General features: G+C 45.6%; 1 protein-coding gene across 4 annotated transcripts in view; it reads left to right on the top strand.

Annotated features, from left to right (window-relative positions):
- Positions 1 to 519: 519 nt before the first annotated feature.
- The window catches only part of CDK19 (cyclin dependent kinase 19), a 251,856-nt gene continuing 227,829 nt past the window's right edge, over positions 520 to 24,546 (top strand). Inside the window, exon 1 of one of the 4 annotated variants that reach the window (XM_040350239.1) lies at positions 520 to 850. In XM_040350239.1, coding sequence (XP_040206173.1) covers positions 723 to 850 — 128 coding nt within the window. In that variant the 5' untranslated portion in view covers positions 520 to 722. The remainder of the gene's footprint in view (positions 851 to 24,546) is intronic. The other 3 variants (XM_040350240.1, XM_040350242.1, XM_040350243.1) reach the window with 3 other exon arrangements.

The following is a 24,546-nucleotide window of genomic DNA, read 5'->3' as shown; positions in this document are numbered from 1 at the left end:
TTGCTGCGCATGCTTGAAGCGCGCTGCATTTTGTGAATGGCCCGGTGGCAGGGGAAGGAGTAGAGCTGAACTTCTGGGGGACCTCGCCGCCCCCCGAAAAGGTGCCAAATGTGACAGCGGAGGAGAGAAGCAAACAAACAAAGCTTCCCCTTTTGGGTGGAGCTCCACTTTAAGAGGAAAATATGCTTTTTATTTTGTCCCTTACAAGGACCCGTGACAATTTTAATGCACATAAAAACGTACGTCAACTCACATAAACATGTACGCCAACGGAACGCGAGGGATATCCATTTTAATGCACGTTTATGTGTAAACAGTCCCTATTCAACGCGTCTCTCCTGTCCAAAAATGCAGGCCGTCACTTGTTTTTTTTAAAAAAAAAAAAGGAACCCTGTAGTCCTCTTATCTTCCCAGGCCAGTTTCCTTCAGAAGCCCCTGAGAAGAAAGTTCCCGCTTCCACACACAGCCCCCGAGGCGTGACGCGCCAGCTGTGGGTAGGCAAGTAACCTGTTCTTGTATCCGGCCGCTGGCATTGTGTGAAATAGAAAGTAAAGACAGGGGGCGCTGTGCAGGCCAAGTACATGGCATGCGTGTATGTGTGCACAGGAGAAGAAAAACAAGGAAATGGTGGAGGGAGAGCCTGCTAGTTTTCCCATGTAAGCGCCGGTAGCCCGCTCGGGGGGGCGCGCATTGATGGGTTAAACAGCGGCTGGCCGTGGAGGATGGATTACGAGTTCAAGAGCAAGCTGTCTGCCGAGCGAGAGCGGGTGGAGGACCTCTTTGAGTATGAAGGCTGCAAAGTGGGTCGTGGAACGTACGGGCATGTTTACAAAGCGAAGAAGAAAGACGGGTGAGTGTCACGGGGAGGCGTGTCCTGGGCGGGAGGGGGCACCGCACCTTATCTGTCACACAGCTCCTTTGTGTGTAATGCATTGCAATGTCCGAGGTGGCTGCACACTGCTACTCCTGTCAGCCTGGCACGTTATTGATGGCAAGCCTGTGCTAGTTATGTGTTTGTAGCGCCCTCCTCCTCCTCTGCACACGCCCGGGATGCTGAAGTTGTGTTGGGGGGAGGGGAGAGACTGAGCTACAAATGTTTATGTTGGGGTGGTCCCACCTCCTCCATTGCTCCCTCCTCCCTTCCCATGTGTGAATGTTATTCACCAGCTCTCTCACGTCAAGCTCTCTTACGTCAATGCTAACAGTCCCACTCTTCTCCTTGTGATAGAGTGCTGGCTTCTGTACTTGTCACCTTCCAAAGAGCACACTCCTATGGGGAACACAGCCCCTAGAAGACCCCTTAATGGAAACAGTATCTGAAATAGAAAAGGGTTACTATAGTATTATTAGACTGTATTCATAGTGAGACAGGAAATGGACAAAAAATAAAATAGGAAGACTCCAAGGACTACTCTATCTTTTTCTGCCGTCACTTTTCTAGGTTTCTAATATACGAAAGACAATACAGATTGGAAAATATTAAAGTGATTGTTAGCTGTAATTCACACTGGAGCGTTTTGACATGTCAAATCGGCGCACCAATTTCAGAAAGTAGTTTCTGTACTACTTTTTGCGATTTCGGGCTGCGATTTACATCGACATCTGTGCAGAAACCTGAAATTGTGGCTGACATGCGGGGCTTCATTCCCGCAGCTCAGTGTGAACCTGGGCTAAAGTCTCTTTTTATTTTCCAAATAACAGACATGTTATACTTACCTGCCCTATGTTGTGGGTTTGCACAGAGCAGCCCAGATCCTCCTCTTCTTGGGTCCCTCGTCGGTGCTCCTGGCCCCTCCTTCCTGTCACGTGCCCCTCGCAGAAACAGCTTGCTATGGGGGCAGCCGAGCTGCAGCTCTGTGTGTCCATTCAGACATGGAGCTGCAGTTTGACCTCACCCCCTCTGTCTCCTGATTGGCTAACTGACTTTGATTGACAGCAGCAGGAGCCAATGTCAGCCAATCAGGAGGGAGAGTCCCAGTTGGCTGAGGGACTCTTGGACATCACTGGACAGAGTTGGACCTCAGGTAAGTATTTGGGAGGGGAGGGGGGCTGCAGCACACAGAAGGCTCTTCATCTTTGACCCGATATACGTCTGCAGCATGGCACGGGCAGGCAAAAGGACGTATATATATATGCCCCCTTTAAAATAGCGGCATTGTGGACACACGCGCCCGCCGTGAGCTCCGTGACTCCGACCGCGGAAATTTGAAACATTTCCTAGGGCACACTTAACCCCTTCAGCGCCACCTAGTGGTTAACCCCTTCACTGCCTGTGTAAATTTCAGAGTAATCAGTGCATTTTTATAGCACTGATTGCTGTAAAAAATGACAATGGTCCCAAAAATGTGTCAAAAGTGGTTGATGTGTCCGCTATAATATCGCAGTCACAATAAAAATCGCAAATCGCCGCCATTACTAGTAAAAAAATTATAATAATAAAAATGCCATAATTCTATCCCCTATTTTGTAGACGCTATAACTTTTGCGCAAACCAATAAATACACGCTTATTGCGTTTTTGACTCCCGCTGCTCTCAAATTCAGTGACATGGTAGCGGGGCCAAGTCCTGCTGTCTGCATCCATTGACACAGACAGCAGGACTCTGGAGCATGCCCGCACGGGTGTCCCCATGGAAAGTGTCTCTCTGTGGGGGAACCTGATGAAGAGGAGGAGCCAGGATCACCGCCGGGACACCCCAGAAAAGGAGGATCGGGGCCGCTCTGTGCAAAACCCTTGCACAGAGCAGGTAAGTATAACGTGTGTTATTTTACAAAAAAACACATTTACAATCATTTTATCAACACACTAAACGCAGGTCGCCAATGCAGTGCATTTGCCTACACCAGGTCGCATGGTAGGGTTGTTGTTTTTGTAAATTAGTGCATGTACTACTTTCGGTGTGGTCTGGGCTAGCACATTTTTACCTGGATTGCATGTGAGTCACACAGGAACGTGCTGTGTCCTGTGTGATTCATGGTGTGAACTGGCCCTAAGAGTGCCCCCACTCTGGATAAAGGAACACAGGGCACCTTTGGACAGCAGCATTTTCAGTCTGTGGGGGGGGGGGGGAGTGTTGGATGGACTAGCAGATTTAAATGCATTACAAATTGAAGCAAAACTCCACCTCACACTTTATAATAAGTTGCAGCAAAAATAGTTTTTTTTCCCTTTTGGGATAAAGGTTTTAAATTAATAAATAAAACGAATAATTTTATTCACCCTGTCAGTGTTTAATGGTTTGTCTCATCCCTGTAATGGAGGGGTGGCAAACACAAGGCCCGCCAGACCTTGCCATCTGGCCCACGCAACGACCGGCAGGTCGCCACCTCTTTTGTCTCCCAGGCAACACGAGTAAACATCCTCCGTCCGTTGCCACCTTGTCCGGTTTTTAAGTCATGTGTCTGGTTTCAGCAAGCTTGAAACCCGGAAGCACATTCAGACCGGATGGTGGCTTCCTCTATGCAGGCTTTCCGGAGGGTGTTTATACCAGCCGGCACAGAACCTGCCCCTGTCACCTCACCGCTCTCACTATCTCTCTCTGTCACTGTATTCATTTCCGGGATTGAGGGGACGCTGCTGAGCATGGAATACTAGCAGATATGTGTGCGGGCTGCGGGGTATGTGTTCACCCCTGGTGGAGTGTCCTTTCCATCTCCGAGCGCCATGCAATGTGACTGTCAGAGGATACGTTTCTGCAGAGTGAAGACAGCGGTGTAGCGGGTGAGGGGCACAGGATTAGCCCAGGTGACATCGTACAGGCTCTTGCAGGTACATGCGTCCCCTCGTTCATCACAGCTCAGAAAGAGGCAGCGGCAGTGCAGTGAACAGGAGGTGGGGAGGTTATGCTCTCTAGCAGTAGAGAGCCGGTGGAGGAAGCAGTCATCGTGCAGCAGTGGCACCGAGCAGGTCTGTGCAAGTTACAACACACACAGGGGCTGGGGGCATGGATACTTACTGTGCTCTCTATTGGTCATGAGTGAGATCTGCAAGACTTCCACACACACCAAACTCCAATCCCATCCTACCCCATCCACCCCCATCCCGACCCGACCTCTTCCCGTCCCCACCCCACCCCATCCCGACCCCATCCCATCCTACCCCATCCCAGGGTGGATGGGAGGATGGAAGGAGAGTGGAGGGTGCAGAGGTCAGATATTGCACACGGTCCATAGCAAACTCATGAACCCTTCACTCCATACGCATCAAACTCCTGAACCCTGCACTCCATAAAACCAGTAATAAACAAATGCAGTGACAATTATTTATGATAATAAATAGTGGACACATAGTCCTACAGATACAACCGGCCCATTGAGGGCAACCATACTGCTAATGCGGCCCCCGATGAATTTGAGTTTGACACCCCTACTGTAATGGATACAATCTGCATGAGAGCTTGTTCTGTTAAAAAAATAACAGATTTGCTGGCCAGCAATGTTAATTTTGTCTATGAAAATAGTTTCGTCATAGTTTTCGTCAGCTGCATGTTTTCACTGATGAAAACGAAACAAAAATAAAATTAATTTTCAATTCAGATGAATAAAATGTGACTAAAACTAAAATGGTATTTTAGTAAAAAGACTATGACTTAAACTAAATTGAAATTTGACGTCAAAATTAACACTGGTCAAAAAGCAATATTTTTGTTTGTTTACAAAACTTGGTTTTATTTATAAAGATGTTACTTGATATTTGTCTTCATTATTAACCACTTCAATACAGGGCATTTTCACCCCCTTCCTGCCCAGACCAATTTTTAGTTTTCAGCGCTGTTGCATTTTGAATGACAATTGTGCGGTCGCGCGACGTGGCTCCCAAACAAAATTGACGCCCTTTTTTTCCCCCACAAATAGAGCGTTCGTTTGGTGGTATTTGATCACCTCTGCGGTTTTTATTTTGTGGCAAATAAACAAAAGAAAAGCGACAATTTAGAAAAAAACACAAATCTTCTTTTACTTTTTGATTTAATAAATATATATATATATTTTTTTAAAACATTTTTTTTCCGCAGTTTAGGCCGACATGTATTCTTCTACATATTTTTGGTAAAAAAAGAAGCGTATTTGATCGGTTTGCGCAAAAGTTCTATCATCTACAAAATAGGGAATAGAATTATGGCATTTTTATTTATTTTTATTTTTTTACTAGTAATGGCAGGCGATCTGTGATTTTTATTGTGACATTGCGGCGGACATATCGGACACTTTTGACACTTTTTTTGGGACCATTCACATTTAAACAGCGATTAGTGCTATAAAACTGCACTGATTACTGTGTAAATGTGACTGTCAGGGAAGGGGTTAACACTAGGGGGCGCTGAAGGGGTTAATATGTTCCCTAAAGTGTGTTCTAACTGTAGGGGGGAGGGGACACACTGGGAACACACATCGGTCTCCTCACCGCTGACAGGACATGGATCTGTGTGTTTACGCGTACAGATCCATGGTCCTGCCGTTATTGCGGGCAATTGCAGGTGCCCAGGGGACAACGCTACCGCCGGGCACGCGCATTGGGTCCCGAGCAATGCGGCGGGGTGCGCATGCCCCCTAGCCACCCGGGAAGGCAAGGACGTCATATGGCGTCCACCCGGAGGGAGAATTCCGGCCGACGTCATTTTACAATGACTCGGTAGGGAAAGGGTTAAAGTGGTTGTAAACTCAACCACACAACTTGCACCTATAGGTAAGCCTAGATTAAGGAGTTCAGCTATAAATCTACAAGGATAGCACGTTTTAAAACTATAGTTGTTATTTTAGCTTTGGGATCAAGAACTTAGTTTAATTTACACAGGTTGTGAACCCGGTTTTTCTTAGAAATCTAAGTATTTAATTTTCTTTTTTGTATCTTTTATAAAAAAAATTGTATGAGAAAGCTACCTACAGTAGGCATAGCATAAAGCTCATCTGTGGGCAAAATTATTCCTCTTACAATCCTCTCCACTACCATTTATTAAGGGCCAAGTTCACCTTTTAGAACATGTTATATGGCACACCTGTATTTAGAATGTGACATGTTCCAGCTTATGCCCCGTTCACCCCCTTTTCCCCTGTGACAGTGGGTGGGAGATCCTTTCTAAGCACCCAATGTCACAGCCACGTCATTTATTCACAGCAATCTGTGAATGAAGAAGCTACAAGTCCTGGCTTCCACGATGGCAGGTAGCTTGTCATTTTCTATGGACTGTGAGGGCATTGATGAGCGCCCTCATAGTCCATTCATGATTCCTCCAGCTTAGTGACTGAAAGCTCATATGGAAGTATGGGCACAAAGCTGGAGGCAGAATTTGCAGGAGCCTTACATTGCACCCGCTATCCACTGACATGAACTAAAAAATCTATAGTGCAGCTAGTCTTAAAGTGATTGTAAACAATCACCTTGTAAAACATTCAGTCTTAAATCGAAATGAAAGGCAATACATTATAAATTATTATTATTATTATTATTATTATACACGATTTATATAGCGCCGCCTTTTTACGCAGAGCTTTACAATGCAGAGGGGGGGGGCAGCACAATTACAGTACAGTTCAATACAGAAGTGACAGGAGGGCCCTGCTCGTATTATAATATTATTATACAGGATTTATATAGTGCCAACAGTTTGCACAGCACTTTACAATATGAGGGCAGACAGTACAGTTACAATACAATGTAGTACAGGAGGAATCAGAGGGCCCTGCTCGTTGGAGCTTACAATTTAGAGGGGAGGGTCAAGTGAACCAAAAGGTAATAACTGTGGGGGGTGAGCTGATGGAGAAAAAAATACAGTTAGGTGTGGGTAGGATAGGCTTCTCTGAAGAGGAGGGTTTTCAGGGATCGTCTAAAAGGTTATAGAGTAGGAGATAATCAAACAGATTGGGGTAAGGAGTTCGATAGGATTTGAGAGGCTCTGGAAAAGTCCTGGAGGCAAGCAAAGGAGGAGGTGATGAGGGAGCTAGTGAGCAGAAGGTCTTCAGAGGAATGAAGAGAACGATTAGGTGGGTATTTTGAGACTAGGCTAGTGATGTAGCTGGAGGCTAAGTTGTGGATGGCTTTGTAAGTAGTTGTTAGTATTTTAAATTGAAATTGTTGGGTGAGCGGAAGCCAGTGAAGAGTTTGACAGAGGAGTAGCAGATATTGCGTTTTGATGGTATAATCCGGGAACAGGAGCAGCATGCCATTGTGATATGAGAGCTCCTTCACTCCCCGTGCAGCCCGCAGAAGCTCATCTCGATCCCTGAAGTTGAGCAACCGCAGGATCATGGTATGTGGAGGGGAGCCAGCTGGGCCACGCTGTGGAGGTACTCTGTGTGCCTTCTCCATTACAAAGTATGGAGAAAGCTGGGCCGCAGGGAGCGCAGTAGATCCTCCACAAAGGTAGACAGATTTGCGCCCTCATCCCCCTCAGCCAGTCCCACAATGTGCAGGTTATTTCTTCGGCTCCTGTTTTCGGCGTCCTTCGCACGATACTCCAGAGCCTTTATCTTTGTCTGCAGGGTGCGGATCGAGGTGGTATGCTCCTCTGTGATATCCTCCACGCGGCCGACCTGCTGTTCCGCGGCCCCCAGCCAAGTACGGATTTTATTAAGGTCTTGTCTGAAGAGACCAATGTCCATCTGCACGGCCTCCAGCTTCCCCGTCAGCGCCGTCTGGCAGGCCGCTATATCCACCATAACCTCAGGAATACCGGGGAGAGACGGAGAAGCTTCCTCCATAGATGTCTACTGGGTAGCCATGTTGGATCTCGTTCCCAGGCTTCCCGACACCCTCAGAGTAGGGCTATCGGGCTCGGGAATGCACTGGGGGAAAACATTTTTTACTCCCCTTCGATCTCCCAGCCGACTTGGAAGGCATATAGAGTCCGATTACCCTACACAGGATTAGGTAGACCAGGCAGGAGAAAATATATGGATGATACTCTAGCAGAGTTTCGGGAAGCATGTCTGCTCACGCCGCCATCTTGGACATGCCCTGGAGTAGCAGATACAGAGTGGTTGGTAAGATGGGTGAGTCTGGCAGCAGCATTCATGATGGATTGAAGGGGGGATAAACTATGTAGATGTAAGCCAATGAGAAGGGAATTGCAGTAGTCGAGGCGAGAGTGAATTAAAAGCTTTGTTGTGTCATTGGTTAGAAAGGGGCATATTTTGGAGATGTTCTGGAGGTTGAGGTGGCAAGATTTGGACAGTGATTGGACGTGGGGCTTAAAGGAGAGTTCAGAGTCCAGAACTACACTTAGGACCTTGGCATGCGGGGATGGGCTTATAGTTGTACCATCGAGTTTGACAGAGAGATCAGGGGAAGGGGCATGTGGGGGAGGAAAAATTATAAGTTTGGTTTTGAATAGATTGAGTTTGAGGAAGTTGTGTGACATCCAGACTTCCCCCCCCCCCCTTTTTATAAGTGATCACATTCCCTCTGTTCTCATTTTCATAGGAGTAGGGGAAAGAGAAGCAGCAGCACCACTTGCCTGTGGTAAATGGGTAGATTGCAATTGATGGGTTGCCAAACCCTACTCTAGAGGCAGTAAGGGTAATATAAAGCTACTATTACACTGCGTGCAAAACCGTTGTCTCCCCAACTATTAAAACAGAATATAATAGTATTATGGTATGCAGAGTTATAAAGCATAGCACAGTTAGCATAGTATTTACAGATAGTGTTTCTCTATTGAGATCATAATTCAAGGTCCTTTAGTCCCATACTTCATTTAACATTTTTTTTTTTTTTGCATGGGCAAATGTAAAAGAATTGCACTGATTGATGTTTCCATTTGCTATTGCTTTTTATGGTGACATTGAGTGCCAGAAATACATTGATTTGGTTCACATGGAAAATCCCTTCTGGCTAGGTTTACGCGTTATTACCATTATTGTTTGTGTTGAGTGAACATATGAAATGCCAGGAAAGTTTATAAACTGTATGGCATAATGCAGTTTTTCTTTATAAGAACCTTTATTACCCACATATGAATTCATGTGTTTGTATATGCAACTTTGTATCACCTTTGCTTTAGAATATGAATGCGCAGTCTTCAAACAAAACTACTTTTACATTTAAATGTTCTGAGCCTGGGGATATTTACAGATGTGACAGTGCTATGTTCAGGAGTGGGCAGATATCACTCAAATTGTTTAAATCAGGTTGATGTCTCAAGATACAAAGTAACTAACAGTAATTCCAAAGAAACTGACATGTGCAATAAAGCATTGTAATGAGCAGAAATGATGTGCAATGTTAGTTCATGGAAATATGCTTGCTATGCATTTAATAAAGCTACTCTAAATTATAAAGTTTAAAGCTGATCCAAAGGCAAACGGCTAATTATACGGATGAAATCCATACACAAAAACTCTATTGCACGACAAAGGTTTTGACTTTCTGACCAGTCCTGTCTAGCACAGGAGGAGACCTGATCTTTCTCAGCTTCAGTTCACACCCTGTGTGTGGACAGTGAAAAGAGAAGCAGCACATTGATCAGCCGATCTCTCAGGCCTTGTACACACGGTCGGACCAAACCGATGTGACTGGTCCGTCGGACCGTTTTCATCGGTTCACCTCTGAAGTGGCTGTACGGCCTGATATGCGTACACACCGTCAGTCCAAAATCTGATCGGGTCAGAACGCGACGTAAAACACACGGCGTGCTGAAAAAAAACGAAGTTCAATGCTTCCAAGCATGCGTCGACTTGATTCTGAGCATGCGCGGGTTTTGAACTGATGCTTCTCTGTACTAACCATCGGTTTGGTCCGATCGGGCAGCGGTCCACCGGTTCGGTTTTAAAGCATGTTTTACAATTTTGGACCGAAGGAAAACAGACCGATGGCCTATACACACGGTCGGTTTGGTCCGATGAAACTGAACTTCGGTTCATTCTCATCGGTTTGGTCCGACCGTGTGTACGGGGCCTCAGTCACTCTGCTCTGTACAAGGACTGAAAGCTTATACCAAGTCAAATTCAAGTACTTACACTGCTTGAATTTTAAAAATAAACTTGATGATGTATTTAGGATTAACACACAAAAGGTCGATATTTACCTGTCCACGGAACTGATCTTCGTTCTGCAGAGGCGCAGTGGCATAAGAATTTTCAATGGCCAAACATGCTTTCATATGTAGCTGTTGCCTGATACCCCTCTGTGTTTTGCGTTCTGTGTTAAAACTGCTCCTAAACATAGCACTGCTTCTGAGTTGATTTCAATATCTATTGTGAAAAGCTATTAAATACATAGCACTTTGATAGAACATAGATTTATTTCCCTATCCATTTCCTTTGAATTGGGGAAGTTAATTACAGGTTCTATGAAGTCACATGAGACTTTCTTTGCACATGGTGCTGCTAATTGTATAAGAACATGAAACCGCAAATACACCCAACTTAAATATTTTGCAAATATATTTGTGATATACCGTATATCGCCTTTAAAAAAAACGATGTTAAGTGATGACTGTGTGGGTTGCTAATACTAGTAATTTTTTCCCTGTGTGTTTGAAAGAGAGAATCTGAATGACTACTGTGGAGACAGTTCTGGTTTTTATTCTCACAGATACAAAGACTATTGTTCTATATATTTGGCCCCATAGAAGCTTTCATGTTCTACCTATGTTCTTTGTAAGGCTCCATACACAGTGGGCTTAAAAAAAACACTGTTCTCTTGGCAGTAAAAAACACTCATAGAGAGCTTTTTTTGTACAAAGTTTAGATAAGTTTGGGGGAGTTTTATGTTTTTTCTGCCAGTGAGCTCCATACAGAAACGCAAACCAGAAGAGTTTTTTTTCCCTGCCTCTAATGCCTTGTACACACGATCGGAATTTCCGATGAAAAACGTTTTTTCATCAGATATTACGGCCGTGTTGGGGCCCTTATCTGACTTTTTTCCATCGGAGTTTAGAAATAGAACACGTTTTTATTTTTTCCCGATGGAAAAAAATCCTATCAGGAATTCCGATCGTCTGTGTGGAACTCCGACGGAGAAAAAACATGCATGCTCAGAATCAAGTCGACGCATGCCTCGGAAGCATTGAAATGCGTTTTTCTCGGCTCGTCGTAGTGTTTTAAGTCACAGCGTTTTGGACGGTCGGAATTTGGTCTGACAGTGTGTATGCAAGACAGCTTGAACGAAATTCAGACGGAAAATTCCATTAGATTTGATCCCATCAGAAATTCCGATCGTGTGTACAGGACATAAGGCTTCATGTACACTACTGCTGGTGAACGAACGTTTAGGAGCAGTTGGGCGTTTTTTTCAGCTGCTCTTGAACTCTCCTCTGTTATCTTATCAGTAGATGTACACAGGGTCATTTAGAGTAGTTTGTAAACAGTTGAGGTTATGAGCATTTTTTTGAAAGCATAAAAATGCCTTTAAGATGGATGTTCAGGGGCATTTTAAATGCCTGTAGCAGCTTGTAAATGCGGTAAGTCACGTTTAGCCGCGTTTTTGTTTACAGGCATTTTTAATGGAAATATATTTTTGACTACTTGAAAAAAAAAAGCTCCTAAATGCAAATGCTGCTAAACACAGCATGTAACTAGTAAGCCCTCATTCACACGAGGCGGACTCCGTTGCTACGGAGTCCACCACCTCAGCGGGAGATCTCTCCGCTGATCTTCGCTGAGCCGGCGGATGACAAGTCCCTCTCTGCTCACTGAGCGGGGAGGGGCTTGTGCAATGCCGCTGTTTCCTATGGGGAGATCTGATGAAAACGGACAGCATGTCCGTTTTCATCAGATCTCGCCCGATCCGCTATGGATGGATGGCGACGTATCGCCATACTTCTTATATTCGCGGATCGGCTCGGATGTCAGCGGACATGTCTCTACTGACATCCGACACTCCATAGGCTTGCATGGAGCGGCCGTTCAGGTCCGCCGACAAAACTGACAGACGGACCTGAGCGGTTTGACAGTGTGAAATGGGCCTAAACGTTAAGCTCAAAATATACCTGTTATCGTCCTAATGTGCATGGACACATACGATAACATTGAGCTGCTTCTACAGGCAAAACACAAAACTCCTGTTGAAGCAACGTTTTTTAAGCCAGTGTGCATGGAGCCTTAAAGAGGAGTTCCCCCCGCCCCATTGAAAATTAAAAGTCAGCAGCTACACATACTATAGCTGCTCAATTTTAACATTAGGACACTTAACTGTCCTGGAGTCCAGCGATGTCCGCACCACAGCGAATGTTCACGATGGTTGGGTGCTGCCACGGCCATTGCTGCCTTTCGGCTTCACGTCCGGGTCTCTACTGCGCATGCGCAAAGCGCACTGCGCCCTCTTAATGGGGAGGTAGGAGGGCTAAGCTGTGACGTTTTTTTTCGCGGCGTGGTCTCCCAGAAGTGGGAAGAGGACCTTTTCAAAACTGTGTCCCCACCCCCCCTCCCAGTGAAAGGTGCCAAATGTGGCACGGGGGGGGGGGGGGTTTGGTGCTTGACGAATAAGTGGAATTTCCACTTTTGGCTGGAACTCCGCTTTAAGATCCAGTCTCTTGATCCTTTTTTAGAGATAAAGAGTTTTGTAGACATAGCCCAAGGTTACCATTTCTAAAGCTCATCTCCAGCCCAAACTTTGTTGCTGACTCTTGCTTTAGCATAACTTCTATGCCCATGACACACTGTCATCAGGGCATGAAGTTAGAAGAAATGGCTTACAAAAGGAGGGAGGGTCTAGCTTAAAGCGGGGGTTCATCCAGAATTATTTTTTTTAACATTAGATTCAGGCGAGTTGTTGGAAGCACACTCGGGTGTTTTTTTTTAAATCATTGCCGTACATACCGTTTTAGAGATATATGTTCTCCGCGGCTTCCGGGTATAATCTGTGGGACTGGGTGTTCCTAATTGATTGACAGGCTTCTGACTGTCGCATACAGCGCGTCACCAGTTGCCGAAAGAAGCCGAACGTCGGTGCGCAGGCGCCTTATAGAGCCGACTCGCAGTCCGTCTTCTTTCGGCAACTCGTGACGCGCTGTATGCGATGGTCGGAAGCCTGTCAATCAATTAGGAACGCCTTACACTTGTACCCTTTCCCCTTCTTGGACTGAATTGCAAAACATTTTACACATTGCCAGACTTCACCCAGCTGCCCCTAGAACAGCGTGATTTACTTGCAATTCCTATCATTCTACAGGAGATTACATAGATTTCCCAATTATAAAATCTCATATCCTGATGGCCTCCCTCTGGAGTGGAATAAAGTCAATAGTGATCTTATACCCCCCCTTTCCCCCCCTAATTTCCTTATTTTAAGAAATTGGACATTAAAGGAGTTGTAAAGGGAAAAAAAAAATTTGCCTAAAATTAATGTCTGCAAGGTAGACAGACAGAATAGTGTAATGATTCTGTTAAAAAACGAGTAAATACCTATTAAATTTCTTCATCTATATCACCTCCAGCATTCTAGTTTCTGTTCTCTCATTCACTTCCTGGTTTGCGGCGCTTGTTCATGTAAGAACTACATTTCCCAGTATGAATTGTAATTCACACCTCCTTGAGGTCTCTAACACGTAGAGAGCGTCCTGCCGCACAGATGTAGTTCCCAGGAGGGGGCGAGCACGTTACTGACCACCGCAGTAAACCCTCCCATCACGGTGGTGAGTAACAATCAGACAAGCAGGAAGTGAACAGAACAGAGAAGAAATAGAACAACTTCTGATCAAAAACGAACAATGAGGAAGTGAAAAGAGGAATGTCTGCAGGTAAAGGATGCTTATTATGAATTTTTTTTTTTCCTTAACAACCCCTTTAAGTCCCAGTTCACTTTATTGCTGTGCAGGAAACCGCATATGATTCAGTCAGGAATCGCACCGCATTCATGTTCAAATCACATGTGATTCTTTGCAGTGCGATTTGAGCCATTCATTTTGTATGGCTCAATTTGCACCGCACCCATGCGAAAGGTGCCGGCACCTCCCTTTTTTTTTTTTTGCACTGGAATCGAATTGCATGGGTGTTCACACACATGTGATCGAATTCAGCCAATCGCACTACGAGCCATATTTGGGGCATGGTTAACGTAACAGACGCCCACAGTGGTTCACATGAATGGAGTGCGATTGTGATGCAGTGTGGGAAACGCACAAGAATTGCTAAGAATCCTGCACCACATCAGTGTGAACCAGCACTTAAAGAATGTTTGATGCTATGAAGACTTTAATTCCCAGAAAAGGGAGGAATAAAGAATATTGGGAATTGTATAGGCCAATTTTTTAATGTTATTTTTTTAAATGGAAATGCTATCAAAAGTTATCTCCTTGTGACCTCCAAAAGTTTTACTTTCGCTTATCCATCCAGATCCGACTGGCTTTAAGCTGGGGAAAGGCACTTATGCTAATATTAGGGGCCTATACCCCAATATCTTCAACATTTGTCAGTGACAACAAAGTGACTTGGTGGTGAATGTGGCAAGATCCAGCTGCCATTTTGTTTAATTGACTGTTGGTTTAGATTAGTTGTTCCAACTGTGTTGGTGCAAGAGACAGGGAGAGACGTTACCTGGCCCCATTTACACTATGTTGTCAAGTGTGTTTATGTGTATATGTCCTTACAGTGATTCTAATTCTATGCATTAAGATAAAAATAACCTTCTTCATTTAGCAGCCCCCCTAATTCTTACCTGAGCCCCATCTCGATCCAGCGATGTTGCACTAGAGCCTCGGCTGTCTGGGACTCTCCCTCCTGATTGGCTGAGACACAGCCATTGGCTCCCGCTGCTGTCAATCAAAGTCAGTGAGCCAATAAGAAAAGAAAGGGGGCAGGGCCAAGCCATGTCTCTGTGTCCAAATGGACACACAAAGCAGAAGCTCAGCTCGGGTGCCCCCATAGCAAGCTGCTTTCTGTGGGGGCACTCTGCAGGAGGGAGAGGCCAGGAGCATCGGCAGGGGACGCTAGAAGAGGAGGATCTGGGCTGCTCTATTCAAAAAAATAAAACTTCACAGAGCAGGTAAGTATAACATGCTTATTATTAAAAAAAAAAAAGACTTTAATATCACTTTAATTGCTGTTTAGCTTTTTTTGTAAAATGAAAAGAAACACACAGAAACAAAATGTGATGGAATCAAACATTTCTTCACTTGTGTCCCAATACTGCTTTGCCATTATGCTGAGCAGTCCATTTTACATTTCAGCTGGCTGTGAATAAAAATAGATTTACTAATGGTTCATTCTTGGATTTGGATGTATATGAGAAAGATACATGCAACTGCCTGTTTGGCTTAGACAGTTATGAAAAATGTAGCCATTCACACCTGGCTTGTAAATAGGCCATGCCAGTGTGGCAGTTCTAGGTTTTTGGGGCAGTTGAGCCATACCTGACACAGTTACTAAATCCCAGATCTAGTTCTGAGATATTCTAGTAGTTAATTTCTGTACTGATGAGGCATGCACAAATTTGGCACAATAAATATCATTTTGAGTATGGGCTCTGTCTCTTTCTTCATACCTCACCCACATTTATTATTGCTGCATGCCCAGTCTTCTCTGAAAAAGACGATACTATTCTTTGTAGACACACCTATAATTTAATTGAGTCACTTGCTATGATACACAATTTACTAACTTTACTAACACAGTTGATTATTAACCAGTCTTTTATTTCCAAATGAGTTAAAGAAGTAAGGTATTTCTAAAATAAACATTGCTGAGTTTTTTTTTGTTGTTGAAAACGAATCTGTATGCAAGGGACAAGGCTGAAACAAATCATTCGATGCTCGTGATCTTCAGGGCCTCAGATAGCACTACATTAAAACCAGGCATGACTCTGTGATAGGCGTCTCTGCATGGGCTCAGGAATACTTTGGATAGTAGCCATGCCATCCAAACATGTATGGTAAAGCTCAGGGCCGTTTGAAGGAATTTGGGGGCCCCAAGCAAAATGGACAGACATGGAGGCCCCCAAAACCCAGATCCCCCCCCCACGCACACACGCAAAGCCTACAGGAACCACCGCATAGCGATACAGTTTAAGTTCACCCGTACGATATATAAATAAAAAATGTTTACAGTGCAAATACTGCTGTTGCATATAATGTGCATAACATTTGAACATTTTCAACCATTGGGCATTTGCAAAAAACACCATAAAATCAATTAATATACATAACAAAGTGCACAATAACTAAATCCAACATACTTCTCACTCCCCCCTCCCCTCCCACCCAAAAGCAGGTGTCTCCATCAGAGCCCACCCCACAGCAGGTGGTGTCCCCATCAGAGTCCCCCCCCACATCAGGTGGTGTCCCCATCAGAGTCCCCCCCCCCCACGAGGTGGTGTCCCCATCAGAGTCCCCCCCCCACATCAGGTGGTGTCCCCATCAGAGTCCCCCCCCCACATCAGGTGGTGTCCCCATCAGAGTCCCCCCCCACATCAGGTGGTGTCCCCATCAGAGTCCCCCCCACATCAGGTGTCCCCATCAGAGTCCCCCCCACATCAGGTGTCCCCATCAGAGTCCCCCCCACAACAGGTGTCCCCATCAGAGTCCCCCCACAACAGGTGTCCCCCCACACAGCAGGTGTCCCCATCAGAGTCCCCCCCACAGCAGGTGTCCCCATCAGAGTCCCCCCCACAGCAGGTGTCCCCATCAGAGTCCCCCCCCACAGCAGGTGTCCCCATCAGAGTCCCCCCCCACAGCAGGTGTCCCCATCAGAGTCCCCCCCCCACAGCAGGTGTCCCCATCAGAGTCCCCCCCCACAGCAGGTGTCCCCATCAGTGTCCCCCCCCCCCCCACAGCAGGTGTCCCCATCAGTGTCCCCCCCCCCACAGCAGGTGTCCCCATCAGTGTCCCCCACAGCAGGTTTCCCCATCAGAGTCTCCCCCACAGCAGGTGTCCCCATCAGAGTACCCCCCACAGCAGGTGTCCCCATCAGAGTACCCCCCACAGCAGGTGTCCCCATCAGAGTACCCCCCACAGCAGGTGTCCCCATCAGAGTACCCCCCACAGCAGGTGGTGGGGTGGAATGAGTGGCAGTGGTGGGGTGGAATGAGTGGCAGTGGTGGGGGGGAATGAGTGTCAGTGGTGGGGGGGAATGAGTGTCAGTGGTGGGGGGGAATGAGTGTCAGTGGTGGGGGGTAGGAATGAGTGTCAGTGGTGGGGGGTAGGAATGAGTGTCAGTGGTGGGGGGTAGGGATGAGTGTCAGTGGTGGGGGGTAGGGATGAGTGGCTGTGCTGGTGGGGGGTAGGGATGAGTGGCTGTGCTGGTGGGGGGGTGGGATGAATGGCTGTGGTGGGGGGTAGGGATGAGTGGCTGTGGTGGGGGGTGAGTGGGATGGAATCAGCGGTGGTGATGGGGACTGACTGGGTACATTGGCAGCGCTGGGTGCCAGAATCAGAGACACTTACTTTCTGTCAGTGTCCTCTCGGTTTTCCCTGCGTGGCTCCATGTCTCTCTCGGCTTCCTCTGCTCCACGTGTCTCTGCAGCTCCTCCCCCACGACCTTCTCTTACTTGGTGTCAGCAGTGTTAGGCTGCCTCTACCTTCTCTCTCTCCCCTCAGTGAGCGACAGCCCAAATCCCTGCGGTGTAACAAACCAACACATGCCGCCCTCGCAACAGCAGCCAGAGTGGACGGGCGTGCGGGCTCCTGCTTGGGGGCCCCAGGCCAGCTCGGGGGCCCCAAGCAGTTGCTTGTTTTGCATCAGACCGTTCTCATCGGATGGACCGATCGTGTGTACAGGGCTTCAGTTGGTGAAGTAAAATGAGAAAAATATATACATAAAACTATTTTTCAGAAATAAAAAAACTGATAATTGGCATGTGCATATGAATTCACCCCCTAAAAAGCTCTGGTGCAACCAATTACCTTCAGAAGTCACATAATTAGTCAAATGATGTCCACCTGTGTGCAATCTAAGTGTCACATGATCTGTCATTACTAGGGTTGTCCCGATACTAGTATCGGTATCGGGACCGATACTGAGCATTTGCGCGAGTACTTGTATTCGCGCAAATGCTCCCGATACTTTTTTTTCTTAGGTGACAAGCGGGCTGAGAGGGAACGGAGAGAGGGGGTGGAGAGCGGGGTCTGAGAAGGGGCGGAGAGCTAGCTGAGATCGTGCTAACTGCTAAGAGGGGCGGAGAGCAGGACGGACATCATAGCAGCCCTCGGCAAGTAAAATAGATTGTGTGAACAACGCTGAATGAATACTGTCACTAGTACACAGTTGTACACACTATCACAGTTGCATAAGTGCCAGCCACCTGTCAGTGCCTATATTTGCCGCCTATCAGTGCCCATAACTGCCGCCTATAAGTGCCAGCCACCTGTCAGTGCCATTAGTGCCCATAACTGCCACCTTTCAGTGCCACCTGTCAGTGCCATCAGTGCCCATAACTGCCGCCTATCAGTGCTACCTGTCAGTGCCAGTGCTCATAGGTGCCACCTATTGGTGCCCATCAGTCAGTGCCATCTATCAGTCCCATCAGTCGGTGCCACTTATCAGTGCCCATCAGTCGAACTGACACTTGGCATTAAAAAAAGTATCGGTATTCGGTATCGGCGAGTACATGAAAAAAAGTATCGGTACTTGTACTCGGTCCTAAAAAAGTGGTATCGGGACATCCCTAGTCATTACATATACACACCTATTTGAAAGGCTCCAGAGGCTACAACACCTAAGCAAGAGGCACCACTAACCAAACACTGCCATGAAGACCACGGAACTCTCCAAACAAGTAAGGGACAATGTTGTTGAGAAGTACAAGTCAGGGTTAGGTTATAAAAAAATATCATGGCACAACAACAAACCTGCCAAGCAGGGGCGGACTGACAACTTATGGGGCCCCTGGGCAATAGGAGATTATGCCCTCCCCGGGCAATAGGAGATTATGGGGCCACACAGTATACACCCACATACAGTATACATACACACACACACACACACACACACACACACACACACAGAGAATACACATATACACATACTGAAAGGGTACTGGAGAGGAGGGGCAGCTATAATCGTGGGATTTTTTTTTTAAAACACAGATTTTTACATACTGTCCCTGGTTTTACTGAGGCTGGCAACTCTGATGGGGCCCTCGGGCAGTGCCCGAGAGCCCAAATGGTCAGTCCGCCCCTGCTGCCAAGAGACGGCCACACACCAAAATTCATGGACTAGGCAAGGAGGGCATTAATCAGAGAGGCAGCACAGAGACCTAAGGTAACCCTGGAGGAGCTGCAGAGTTCCATAGCAGAGACTGTAGTATCTGTACATAGGACGACAATAAGCTGTACGTTCCATAGAGTTGGGCTTTATGGCAGAGTGACCAGAAAAAAGCTATTACTTTCAGCAAAATACAAAATGGCACGTTTTGAGTTTGCGAAAAGGCACGTGGGAGACTCCCAAAATGTATGGAGGAAGGTGCTCTGGTCTGATGAGACTAAAATTGAACTTTCTTTTTATTGCATCACAGGACAGAGTGGCATAGCAATAACTATGTGGGTTATAGGCCTTCCTTCAGGTGATGGACACGGGTACACTCAAGACAGGAAGTCCCTTCCCCTATATAACCCCTCCCATACTGGGAGTAACTCAGTTTTTTCGCCAGTGTCTAAGGTGTTGGTCACTGTTAATGTTGTGTTACAAAGCTGTGTTACGAAGCTCCGCTGGAAAGATCTGTAGGTTTTAAGCACTTAAGCCCCGGACCATTTTGTTGCTAAATGCCCAGGCCAGGTTTTGCGATTCGGCACTGCGTTGCTTTAACAGACAATTGCGCGGTCGTGCAACGTGGTTTCCAAACAAAATTGGCGTCCTTTTTTCCCCACAAATAGAGCTTTCTTCTTATTGGTATTTGATCACCTCTGCGGTTTTTATTTTTTGCGCTATAAACAAAAATAGAGCGACAATTTTGAAAAAAATGCTTTATTTTTTACTTGTTGCTATAATAAATATCCCCCAAAAACATATATAAAACATTTTTTTTTCCCTCAGTTTAGGCTGATACGTATTCTTCTACCTATTTTTGGTAAAAAAAATCACAATAAGCGTTTATCGATTGGTTTGCGCAAAATGTATAGCGTTTACAAAATAGGGGATAGTTTTATTGCATTTTTATTACATTATTTTTTTTACTACTAATGGCGGCGATCAGCGATTTTTTTTTTGTGACTGCAACATTATGGCGGACACTTCGGACAATTTTGACACATTTTTGGGACCGTTGTCATTTTCACAGCAAAAAATGCATTTAAATTGCATTGTTTATTGTGAAAATGACAGTTGCAGTTTGGGAGTTAACCACAGGGGGCGCTGTAGGAGTTAGTGTTCACCTAGTGTAGGGGGATGTGGCTGTAGGACTGATGTCATTGATCGAGTCTCCCTATAAAAGGGATCACTCGATCGATGCAGCCGCCACAGTGAAGCACGGGGAAGCCGTGTTTACACACGGCTCTCCCCGTTCTTCAGCTCCAGGGAGCGATCGCGAGGGGGCGGCTAGAAATGAATAGCCGCGCTCTTGTCCCGGATCGCTCCCCGCGGGTTACCGACCGCCGCTTGTACCGGGGGGGGGGGGGTCCCGATCGGACCCCGACCCGCAGAAAGGCGGGGACGTACCTGTACGCCCATATGCCTGTACGTGCCATTCTGTGGACGTACATGTACATGCGGCGGTCGGCAACCGGTTAAAGCAGCATATGCCCACATCCAGAGGCCTTGCATATTTCAACAAGACAATGCTAAACCGCATACTAGAACACAAAAGACGGCGCTTCTATGTGCAGTAAAACCAAGACTTTATTTTCCCAAAACAGTTAAAAACACTTAGAAGAGGGGATGTGTATATAGGCTCATCAAATAATAATAGACGCCCAGCTGGAGTTCTCCCTGGATTATCCAATCGGCACGTCTCCTTGCCGGCTAGCGGTGTAGAGCTGTGTGTCAGATGCCCTGGAAGATCCACCATGCTGCTGTACCAGTGTGGAACGCAGTACCCTGATGTGACGTCAGGAGGTTACTGCATTCCACGCTGGTTACAGCAGATTGGCGGATCTTCCAGGGCGTCTGACACGCAGCTCCACAGCGCTGGTCGGCTAGTAGACACGCTGCTTGGATAATCCAGGGAGAACCTCTTTGTCATGACTCTGCAGTAGTGTTCTTGTCTGCTCACCTTTCTGTTGTATTCAGCGTAGATGCCAGTCACTGTTTACTTGTATGCTTAAGTAATCTTCCCTCAAGCATGGCTCCACCCCAGCCTCTAATTAGAAACACAATATTTCCTGTGCACTGCAAGCCAAGCCTTGCTGATCAATATTGTGTGTTTGGCTTCTGTGTGCTCATTTCTGCGTGTCGTACGTCTGATCCTGTTTACTGACCTTGGCTTGTTCTTGACTGTCCTCGTCTGCTTCATATCCCAACCTTTGACTATCCCTATCTGATTGTTGCCCTGACCTTTTGTCTTATCTCCTGACTATCCTTGTTGTCCCAGGCTGCTGATTCCTTTTTATCCTCCAGTAGTCTACCGTGAGCATGAGCTGGGAGACCCTGGGGGCCGCGACCTGGAGCCAGACTGCATCAAAGTCAATCCCCACCATCAGGGGCCCTGGTGAACACCCGCTGACTCTTAGATTCCGTGTCCTGGGAAATCTCATGCTCTAGCCCCCAGTGTGACCCGTGTTGGTGCTTCAGAGTACCTGCTTTCCTGAACCACCCAGAGCTCCATCCGCAGCAGTCAGCTTTAGGGTCCACTACCTCAGCGGTGCACTCCTGACCCCAACGGGAGGCATCTGACACCTGGCCTAAGGTGACCTGACACTTCTGCTGGGTGTCTATTATTATTATTTAATTAGCCTGTATATACACATCCCCTCTTGTAAGCGTTTTAACTGTTTTTGGCACTTAAAGTATTGGTCTTACTGTACTTTGAAGAGCCTTCTTTTGTGTTCTTTTTCTCATCAGAGCTTGCTTCTCTCATGGAGTGCTGCTAATGTGCACCTCAAGACACCTACATGCTGTTCTACTTTTCTTTACCATGTCATAGTCTTCAAACTTTTGGATCCCGTGAGGGCCTTTGCCACAGGGCTCCCTGTACCCAACCACTTTTTAAACTGCATACTGCATCCGACAACCAGCATGTTTTTTGTAGTAGTAGTAGAGTCTGGATGCTTAACTAGTCTGACTGCAGTCCAGACCTTTTACCAATTGAAAATATTTATCACATCTTGAGGCTGGGTTCACAAATGAGCATGCAGCGGCTTCGTTCATCATTTCAGGTTTAAATTCAGCCTGAATTTTTGACTGAATTCGGACCTGAAACTAACCAAAAGACGCACAGGGCTCCCATGTATGTAAACTGGCTCCATAGAGAGACAGCCACAATCTCCTGGAAACTCGCACCAGTGTGAACCCAGCCTGAGACTAAAAATATGACAAAGATGACTGTTGAACAGTTAAAATCCTACATCAGGCAAGAATGAGACATTATTCCTTTCCCAAAATTCTAGCAACTGGGGGTATGGTAAACATGGCCCCTTCCCAACTTTTTTAAGATGTATTGTTGCCATTAATTAAAAAATGACCCTATCTTTTATTAAAATGGTACATCTTCTCAGTTTAAACATTTGATGTTTTCTATTGTGAACAAAATATGGGTATATGAGATTTGCAAATCATTGCATTCTGTTTTTATGTAGATTTTACTCAGCGTCTCAATTTTTTTTGGAATTGGGATTGTATATTTGTCAGCTGTTAAGGAATATTAAAGTGGAGTTCCACACATTTAAAAGTCAGCAGTTACAAAAAGTGTAGCTGCTGACTTTTAATAAGCAGACACTCGCCTGTCTCACGGTCCAACGATGCGCCCGCCTGAAGCCTCGCTTCTCTCCCCCTCCTCTCTGCGGCACCGGCATTTCAAGTGTGGTCGCCCGGCTGTCCGCTCTGCACCAGGAGAGGAAGTGGGAGCTGGGTACTTGTGAAAATGAGGTACCCCCCCCCCCCCTCAAAAAAATGACATACAAAATGTGGCATGTCAGGGGGTCACAAGTACTTGAGCTTTTTAGGCTGGGCTTCTAGTTTGGGTCACAGGAGTGCAATTAGTTTTGCACTCCTGTGACCAGTTTTTAGCAGAGAACAGTTTGCTGACGTCACTGCCATCAGTCGGGGCAGTGCATCATCACGACTTACAAGTTGGGATCCGCCAGCTGCCCTGATTGATGGCAGTCTCAGCCGCTGAGACAGTCGCTCCCGCCCCTCCACAGACAGTTAGCATCGCTCTGCTCGGGGAGGAGCGAGAACAGAGCCATTTTTTTTTTTTACATGGAGTTTCCTTTAATATCCATACCCAATTGGGGGGTGTTCGGCTCATCCCTAATTTTATTTTAATGAAGCAATCATATTTTTCAAAAATCATTTGCCCTAAATGGAAGTTCATTCAAAAAACAACTGTTTTCATCTAAAATAAAAGGAAAAATCAGTCCTTATGTAAAATCAAATAAACATTTTTTAGATAATTTTTATGTTGAATTCAAGCAAAAGATAAAAATAAAATAAAAATTAAATCGATGTTTGACCAATTTTCTATCATCGTGTCATGTGAGAGCTTGTTTATCGCGATAGCTTGTCCTCGTTTCAGCTGAGAACAAATGGGAATGACCGGAAACGACAAATGGGCGTCCACATCTCTGCGTAACCGCAATGGACATTTGCATAAGACAGTCATATAGGTTTCAGGTAAGTGAATACTCCATGGTAGTGAGATGCTAATTGAATCTGGTTGCTTCATTTGATAGATTAATATGCAATTATGTTGTTGGTTGTAGGGGATTATCCCTGTCTGAAGGCATTACCTGCATGTTGAATCTTCTTTGCCTTATCTACACTACATGTATGGAAAAGAGGAATCCTTGTCTTCCCATTGTGCGATTGTCTACATTGGGGTAAGATGAGCCTATATGGATTTATTGTGCACGATTAGTTGAGACGCATATTCTCATAGCTGTTTATATATGTTTTTTTTTTAGAATAAACAGCTTTTTCTTATATTAAGTTGCACACTAGATTTGAAGTATTGATCTCCCTATTGGTGACAAGAATGTTTATTTGAATTCAAAACCTCTCCATTTCCTAAAGCATATGCTTGGATATGGTAGGCATAATAGATTAGATAGGCAATAGGTGTATGTTTAAACTTCAGCATACCAAACAAACTATAATATATAAATGTTAAACAGTATTGGACTTTGTTTTTTGTTGTCCAATTGTAATTGGTTTCATATCCCTGCAGATTCCACCAAGGGGCTTATCCTCTCTATGACACACTGATATTTTGTGAGTTGTTGCTAGTTCTCTGGAGTCCTGCTCACATTTGGGGTGAGATTCTTTTCATCAGATGACCTATACAGGTGAAACTGAAAAAATTAGAATTTCATGCAAAAGTTTATTTATTTCACTAATGCAACTTAAAAGGTGAAACTAATATATGAGATAGACTTGTTACATGCAAAGCAAGATAGTTCAAGCCGTGATTTGGCATAATTGTGATGATTATGGCTTACAGCTCATGAAAACCCCAAATCCACAATCTCAGAAATTACATGCAATCAATAAAACAAGATTGTACATAGAACAAAATATCGGACCTATAAGA

The sequence above is a fragment of the Rana temporaria genome, chromosome 4 (genome assembly GCF_905171775.1).
Source record: "Rana temporaria chromosome 4, aRanTem1.1, whole genome shotgun sequence".
Lineage (NCBI taxonomy): Eukaryota > Metazoa > Chordata > Amphibia > Anura > Ranidae > Rana > Rana temporaria.
Note: the sequence above shows the minus strand (reverse complement) of the source record. Positions and strands in the feature narration are given on the sequence as shown.